The sequence below is a fragment of the Lolium rigidum genome, chromosome 3 (genome assembly GCF_022539505.1).
Source record: "Lolium rigidum isolate FL_2022 chromosome 3, APGP_CSIRO_Lrig_0.1, whole genome shotgun sequence".
NCBI lineage: Eukaryota > Viridiplantae > Streptophyta > Magnoliopsida > Poales > Poaceae > Lolium > Lolium rigidum.
The window spans coordinates 283,824,208-283,832,629 of record NC_061510.1 but is presented as its reverse complement, the minus strand read 5'-3'; the positions used below and the strand labels follow the sequence as shown (position 1 = coordinate 283,832,629).

Sequence of the window (8,422 nt, the reverse complement as noted above, 5' to 3'; positions counted from 1 at the left end):
TCTTTAAAGCCAGCAGTGGTCAAGCTTTGTTTCTCAAGCAAGCTCTGGATACCTACTGGATAGCTGATAAACCCCTCTAAGTGCTCTGTACTTTTCGGTGACTCTTGTCTTGTCGGCATCCAAGAGGAGATCCGATCAGCACTTAATGTTACATCACTCGTGTTCGAGGAAAAGTATTTGGGTCTACCCACGCCGGATGGGCGCATGTCCCATGGGAAACTACAAAACCTGCAAGCTCAACTGACGAAAAGACTGCTTATGTGGGGTGATGGCCACTTGGCCCAAGCAGGAAGAGAAGTTTTTATCAAATCAGTTGCGCGGGCCCTGCCGACATACCTAATCGGTGTGTTCAAGCTTCCTTTCTTGGTGTGTGATGACCTTACAAAGCTTGTTAGGAAATTTTATTGGGGAGCGAAAGATGGTAAAAGAAAACGCATTGGCGGTCTTGGGAGAAACTGCAACGGCCAAAGTCGCAAGGTGGTCTTGGCTTTCGAGATTACCGAAAATTCAATCAAGCACTTCTTGCTAGGCAAGCCTGGAGGCTTTTAATCAAACCAGAAAGCTTATGTGTCAGGGTGTTGAAAGCTAAATACTATCCTAATGGGAGGTTGGAGGATACGGTTTTCTCTGCAAATGCTTCATCTACATGGCATGCAATATCACATGGTCTAGACCTCCTGAAAAAAGGTTTAGTATGGCGTGTTGGAAATGGGCAAAGCATAAGGATCCGGAGAGACTCCTGGATTCCTAGGCCGCACTCATACAAATTAGTATCTCCAAAAAGAAGATGCAGATTACGTTTTGTATCTGAGCTACTGGACCAGAACGTTGCATGGAAGGCAGATCTATTGGAGCAGTATTTCATTCCTATGGACATTGCTGAAATAATGAAGATTAAACCATCCCGAAGGTTATTGGATGACCAGCTCGCGTGGGCACCTGACAGACATGGGCTATTCACAGTCAAAAGTGCTTATGGGCTGGCTATGGATGAGATATGGTGGCCGTCGAGCGTTTCATCTAGTTCTATACCTGATGGAAGAAGGAAAGTGTGGGATCTAGTCTGAAAATCAGACGTGCCCCCAAAGGTCCAACATTTTGCTTGGAGACTCTGTAATGATTCCCTGCCAACATGGCGGAACAAATTCAAACGCACATTGGAAGTGTCTGATGAGTGCCCAATATGTGGTGTGGAGGCCGAGGACAACTTTCATCCATTTTTTCGCTGCAACCTCGCGAAGCAATTATGGAGGTGCATGGCTGAGTCTTGGAAGTTACCTGCTCTAGAGGAAGTGAAGCACACAGGTACTGATTGGCTATTAACTCTCCTTAGTAGTCTGTCTGATGATGTTGGGGCAAAGGTTTTGATGACCTTATGGCGATCATGGCATGTACGTAATGAGGTAGTACATAATAAGGTTCCACCTCCAGTTGAGTCATCCCGTCGCTTCCTTATGAGTTATATTGAGTCTACCCAAATGATAAAAATCACCCGGGAAAGGATCTTTCAAAAGGGAAGTTTATTCTAGATAAAGAGGAGATGTTGTTCCATAGTCAATCAGAACAAAGTTTGTGTTGGACTAAGCCTGCTGCCGGATGGTGCAAAGTAAACACGGACGGTTCTTTCGATGCCAATGGGGAAGCTGGTGCTGGAATGTTGGCTAGGGACAGTAATGGAGAAATTATCTTCTCAGCTTGTCGTCAGCTATTACATTGCAAAGACCCTTTTGTTGCTGAACTCCTTGCAGTGCTCGAAGGTGTATCACTTGCTTTGCATTGGTGTAATTCGCCGCTTGATATAGAGGTGGACTGTTTGGAGATAGTGAAAGTCATGAATCAAGAAGAGATGGATAGATCAGCCTATAGTTCTTTGATAGAGGAATTAAAAACCTTGCTAAAGGTTCGTCAAACTTGTTTTACTCACCTGAGAAGAGGTCAGAATTCTAGTAGTCACTTCCTTGCAAACTATGCTAGAGAAAAGGCTCATACAGCAGTATGGTTTAACTCTGGACATGAGGGTTTAGCTATGTTATGTGACCAAGATTGTAATCCCTGATTTTTTCTGAGTAATATAAGTTATTTCGCAAAAAAAAAAAAAACCGTCAGGAAGAAACGTCAACTTACATTGAAAATATTTCTTTCTTTCATTCTTGCGTTTTTCTCTCTGTTCCTTTATAGTATGTACAGAAGCATACCTCACGGAGGCATGGCCAAAACATTGAAGAATTATTAGCTGACATGTTTTGCTCATGCTTGCACAGGTATACGGTATATGCAAATGCAATTCTGCAGTCATCTTCCTGCCAAAATCACAGGTGAAATAATCGAAGTGGAGCTACTACGTCCCGGATGTGGAAGACAGAAGCACAGCAGAGCAGAGCACGCTCTCAGATGGCCTTGAGGATCTCGGATGCAGACTGGCCTTCCGCGAGCGTGACAATGTTGGGGGAGTCCATGGCCACGACGTCCGCCATGGTGTACCCGTCGTCGCCCCGGAGGAGCTCCTCGCTGCCGCGGGCGACCATCCCCGGCAAGATGAGTGTCCTGTGCACTCCCGGGAGCAGCCTCTCGCGGTCGGTGTCGCCGGTCTCGCCGACGAGCACCGCCACCTTGGAGAGATCGATCCCCCACTGTATCGACAGGTACCTGCACATCCATCAAGCAGTTGGTTGATCAGACACAAAAGTAACATCGTATGAGAGTTTGAATGATCTGAACTGCGATCACCTGAGAGCGCGCGCCCGGGAAGCGGAGAGAGGGATGACGTTGAGCCGCGTGCCGGCGCGCGTGTAGACGAGGTTGCACCGGAAGCCGCGCATCCGCAGCGCCTGCCTGATCGAATCCACCTTCTTCACCTGCACAAAACCCCACGCATCAGAAGCTTAGCCATGGAGGAGACCATGTACCGTGCTGGTTAGTGGTTAAGTGCTCTGCTATGCACATATGCTTACCTTGGATGCGTCCGTGGCGGTGTAGGCGTGGCAGTGCACGGAGCAGGCGGGGCGGTCGATTGCGAGGGCGATCTCCTCCATGCTCCCGAGCCTGGGCACGGCGGATTTCACGTGGTCGCCGGGCCACCGGAACGCGACGTGCCCGGAGTACTCCTCGTCGGCCGCGAGCTCCTTCCACGGGTAGCATAGCTCGGCGCCGCTGCTGCATATCAGCGCGTCGAAGCTGGCTACGTCGGCGCCGCACGCCTTGATCGCCTCGGCGGCCTCGGGGATGGTCATGCCGGTCGACAGCACGTACCCCTGCTTCGCTCCCGCGCATTCACCAACCGACACCGCCGCGTCGATGGCCTTCTTCAGCTGCTCGACGTCCGGCTTGCCGTCGTCGCCGTAGCAGTCGACGGCGACCACCAGGAGGCTCTCCCGCCGGCCGGGCGCGAAGCCGAGCGCCCTGGCACCGGAGCTCGCCGGCTTCTCGGAGGCCGGGCGCCGGCGGAGCGCGTCCATGATGGCGGCCGCGGAGTCGGCGGCGTTGAGGTCGCTGGAGGCGTCCACGGATATCTGGAGCGAGAGGCCGCGGAGCGAGTCGGAGAGCGAGTCGTCGGCGCCGAAGCTGGTGGAGGAGCCCAGGGCGAGGGGCACGCGGAGCGGCTGGTGCGGCGAGGGCTGGTCGCAGTAGGTGGAGACGTGGGAGAGGTAGAGGCGGCAGTGGTGCGGCCACGAGAAGCGGTGGATGTTGCGGAGGCCGTTGCGGCGGCACTCCACCCACCGCGACTTCTCCGCCAGCAGGCTCAGCAGCGCGCCGGTGATCGCCTCCGCCGAGTGCGGGTCCACCAGCAGCCCGTTGTGGAGCGCCTTCAGGATGTCCACCGGCCCGCCGTTCTTGGTCGCAACCACCGGCAAACCATAAGCAGCAGCCTGCGCACGAATCACACGCAACAAGATTGTCAATCCAAATTAGAAGAAGATGAACAGGTTTCATCGACCTCGCTAAAAAGTTGTGGAGCTTACCTCGATGATTGTGAGGCCGAACGGCTCTACAAGAGCTGGGTTGATGAATACTCCCTGCGAATGGCCAGAATCAAACATGTCAAATTCATGCAGAGGAATAGGGGAATACAGAGGCATATGATGGGATTTTTCAGACTTTGTACCTTGGTCTTGGCGGCGAGGCGGTAGATGTGAGGCACGTCCGTCTGCTTGTGGTGCTTTGGGTAGGCCACCTGGCCGTAGAGGTCGTATCGGTCGATGAGCTTGAGCACGGCCGTGAGCACCGCGCCGCCGCCGCCGGCCATGTCCTCGATGTCATCCCTGTTCCCTAGTATCAGCGTCTGCATCCATTTTCAGTGCAGAAGAACAGAGGCCATCAGTCGCTCAGTGTTTGGGTCAAGATTTGTTCCTAATACTCCCAGGTTTGGAGTACTATATTGTGGCCTGAAAACGTACCAGGTTTGCGAGCTCCCGGAGCTGGCGGCTCTCGCCGTAGGCCTTGAGCAGCGTGGTGACGTTCTTCTTCGGGTCCGGCCGTGACAGCGCCAGGATCATCGGCTTGTGGGGGTTGGTGAAGAACCTCAGCACCTGGCGGAAAGAAAAAAACATTCTAATCAGCAATTATAAACAAGAAAAGCAAGATCACTGAAAGAGCTTGAGCGAGTTTTTAGGTCGAGTACGTACGTCTGACCAAATGGGAGGCAGAGCCTTCTTGGCCTTGTCGGGAGCAATGAGCATCTGCAGGTCGGCGCCATCCCCCTCAGCCGTGTCCTGTGTCTCGACGAAGCTGAAGTCCATGCCGGGCGGGATGACCGCCATGCGCGGCATGTACCGTCCGAGGCTGCTGACGCCGCGACGCTGCCTTACCCTGAGCTTGCGCTCCACCATGAGGTCGAAGCCGTCGTAGAGGCCCCACTGCTCCTCGATCTCCTGCTTGGTGCTGGTGACCACCATCTCCGCGGTGTCGAGCCCGGTCTCCTCGGCCTCGATCCGGCGCGCGATCTTGTAGGTGCCCTGGATCTCGGGGCCGGGCATGCGGCCGAGCTTGAGCAGCTGCTCCAGCTTGTTGCGCCCCAGCGAGTGGCCCGTCATGACCATGGGCACGTTCAGCGCGCTCGCCAGGTTCGCCGCCACCTCCGCCGCGTCCGCGTAGTGGCCGTGGATCACGTACGGCCAGATGGGTGCCGCCACCGCGCCGTCGGCCGGAGAAGGAGGAGGCTGGAGCTGGTCGCCGAGCGCGCGCGCGACCTCGGTGACGTGCGAGAGCGCGCGGTCCACGAACTCCGGGATGTGCGGCCACAGCTCCTCCTTGGGGATGTACTGGTCCCTGGGCCCGCACGGCAGCCGCACGATGTAGGCACCGCCGCCGGACTGCTCGCCGTCGTCGTCGTCCGCGTCCGCCGAGGACAGGCGCTCCAGCATCTCCACGGGCTCGCCGTAGGTCCAGTCCACGTCGGGGCAGGAGATCTGCCGCGTCAGCAGGTCCACCCGGTGCACCCCCGCCGTCGCCGCCAGCGCACGGGCCAGCTCCACCACGTACTTCACCTGAACCAACAGCACACAAGAACAAGTCAGCGCGAGTTCACTGGGATGTGTCAACGTTTGGACAGGTGGACTTGACCGACCTGGCCACCGGTGTCGGAGTCTCGGCCGAGCTCCATGTTCTCCCCGCGCACCAGCCCGTGGATGCTAAGAACATTCCAACAAAATCTCAATATCACTTCACATGAACTGACGCCGAAAATTAATTCGTGTCAATTTCTGGTTGTGTTACCTGATGAGGACGATGTAGAGGTTCCTCTTCTTGGTCTGCTCCTCCTCGTCGTCGGAGACGAGCCGCACCTCGGAGTTGATCCTCGCGAGCCGGGTGCGCGGCTGCGGCTGCTGGTGCTCGCCATCATCGGCGTGCGCCTCCGCAACAGCGGGAGCGGCGTCGGGCTTGGCGGTGGTGGTGTCCTTCTCGCCCTCGGAGAGCTCGGATAGGTCCTCGGCGGCCTCCCGGCTGCCCAGCTCCTGCTCAAGCTTCCGCCGGGCCACCTCTTTCGTGTAATCCCACTCCACCTACACGTATCCATCCACAAAGGTTCAGCGGCGCAAGAAGATACACTTGCGTGGTTTATAAGAACAACTGAAAGTTACTGAGCTGACAATTCAGGGGCGATGTCGTCCTAGTACAAAATGTTTGGAACAATTCAGTTAGTTTGAGCTGCTGTTCCATCCAATTCCCCCACTCTCTTGCAACTGAATTTTTTTTTTTTAATTTCTTTGTACCGTGTTCTATCTATTTGACACTAGCAAGTTGTGGTTGCGTGATTTCGCAAGGAACTATATTATCTGAAAAGTTAAGCTTAAGAAGGAACTGAACTGAAAATTCAGAGGCGTCATTTTCTAGAACAAATCAGGCACACTCTACAAAAAGGAAGAGCGATACGATAATCTATTGCGTGAGCTGGGATTCCGGTTCCCCTTTTAGCAACGGCAAGTTGTTTAAATGAGATATTGAGCAAGTTTTGTTGCACCGAAATGGAATAGCTACTACAGTAGCAGATTATACTTTTCTGAAACAGTTGCAACGAGCAAGGTAGTGTGTCTATGAGCAGTGGGCCCTGTTTGCCAGAACAAACTGGAACGGACCTTTCAGTTGGACACAATACGTCTGGTTGTGTGAGACCAATTATCAAAAACGTCGTCCTTTTTTAAAAAAGAAATTCCTAGCCCTTTTTTATATTCTGCAGCAAAGTTACAAGTTCTGTCAAATATAATCACTTTTTTGGAGCCATGGGCTTACCGTAACCCGAGAGTAAAACTCGTAAACGACCCAGCCCAATAATTCCTCCCCTAAACACGCGGAGAATTAAACGGGACGTGGGCAGTGCCCTATGGGCCAGGCTAAGCGGGCCGCCGACATTGAACACGAGCTCCTTTCCTTTTCCGTTTTGATGAACCAAAAAGGAGAAACCGGGTCGTGAACGGAAGGAAAAGCAGAGCGTGTGGAGGCCAATCCATGGCGCACGGCGGTGCGGCGGCGGGAGGCACGTACCTGCTTCTTCTGCCTGGAGACGTTCCAGATCCTCCAGCACAGGTTCTCCAGCCGGTTGCTGCGCTCCTGGCTGTTCCGCATCGCAACCACCTGCGGTTACAGACAATCAATCAAGAACGAACAGGAGCAGTTACCATCGATTGATCGCTGCAGATGAGATTACCAAAGGCCTTACCTTTGTCCATGTCTTGTGGAGGGCCTGCTCGTCGAAGCTCCTGACCACCTCCTCCACGAAGTACCTGGTCGGATTGTAGGCGGCGCTGGACTCCTCGGCCGCGAGCGCCGGCGCCGTCTCCAGCGGCGGCAGCTGCACCCCCTGCGGCCGCAGCTTCGACCCCGCGTCGAGGATCGCCTCCAGGTACCCGTTGATCCACTCGTTCCCCGCCGCCATCTCGACGGACGGCGAGCAGGCTCCTCCTGCGCTAGTTACCCCCCTCCCTCCCTAGCTATCTCTCGCCGGCGGGCAGGCTGGTATATACGTGTGCGCGTGTGGTGTGCTTTCGCGGTGTCGAGGTGTGGTGCAGGGCTGAGAAGATTGGAAGCCGGGTATTATTATATCCCCCAACGGGAGCCAGCAGCATATTTCCTTTCCGTGCTCTTCTTGAACTAGTTTTGCGATACTTTTAGTATTCGGATTCGTATTTGTTTTTCTCGGGATGCGAATAAAAATTATTTTTTATTTATACGCGTTTTGTGATGGCTGCAGGATTCTACGGCGGTTATCCGTTGATCTATCCCGTTGGAGCGACGGGAGGAGAGGAATAAAGCGAAGAGGGAAGAAGATATGATATGGCCTGCCCGGTGGCGACTGCGACGGCTCCTGGGCGGAGCTGCCATTGGCACACGTATCCACGATATAATATGCCTAGCATATCCTCCCTGCTTAATTGCCGATTTTATTTCCAACTTGTGCCGATCTTCTACACTCACAAGTCACAACTCAGTATATCTACGAGTATTTTGGCAGGTGCCAGCTTTGTGTGATACGTCACAGGATTACGATTAATCAATTAATTGCACAATGTTGTCTTGTTTGTGTGTTAAGCGGCGATTCTCAATTTGAAAGCGATGCGGCGTGTGGTGTCATGGCGCCAGACAGATGCGCGGGAGGGCCGGAGGGAGCGGCTATGCGACACACGTCTCTTGCGACTCTTGTGAACCGTAGACTCCACAGTCGACAAACTTAATTCTTAATCATAGAACAGACGAACCTTTGGCGTAGTACTAGCTCGATTCTTAATCACAGCACATCGTCAGCTCATTGATTGGCTTATGCGTACAACACCTCGATTTGTTTTCGTGGACATTCTATGAGTTTTGCCGCCGGGCAGTTTCGCTCCCTGATTCCCTCCACCAATTTGCATATGCTCTTCTTCTTCTCCACCAAATGGATAAGCACTTCTTGTGAACCGTAGACCCGAGAGTCGACAAGCTTTAATTCTTG

The 8,422-nt window shown here is 53.7% G+C and overlaps 1 protein-coding gene across 1 annotated transcript; it reads right to left on the bottom strand.

The window, feature by feature from the left end:
- Positions 1-2,120: 2,120 nt before the first annotated feature.
- On the bottom strand, positions 2,121-7,446 carry LOC124703499 (probable sucrose-phosphate synthase 5). Its single transcript, XM_047235706.1, has 11 exons — positions 7,154-7,446; positions 6,979-7,068; positions 5,713-5,999; positions 5,564-5,627; positions 4,623-5,483; positions 4,395-4,526; positions 4,103-4,279; positions 3,960-4,013; positions 2,952-3,866; positions 2,728-2,855; positions 2,121-2,646 (listed from the first exon to the last, which is right to left on the bottom strand). The coding sequence occupies exons 1-11, from the start codon at positions 7,367-7,369 to the stop codon at positions 2,388-2,390; spliced, it is 3,183 nt and encodes a 1,060-aa protein (XP_047091662.1). The 5' UTR covers positions 7,370-7,446; the 3' UTR covers positions 2,121-2,387.
- Positions 7,447-8,422: the final 976 nt, after the last annotated feature.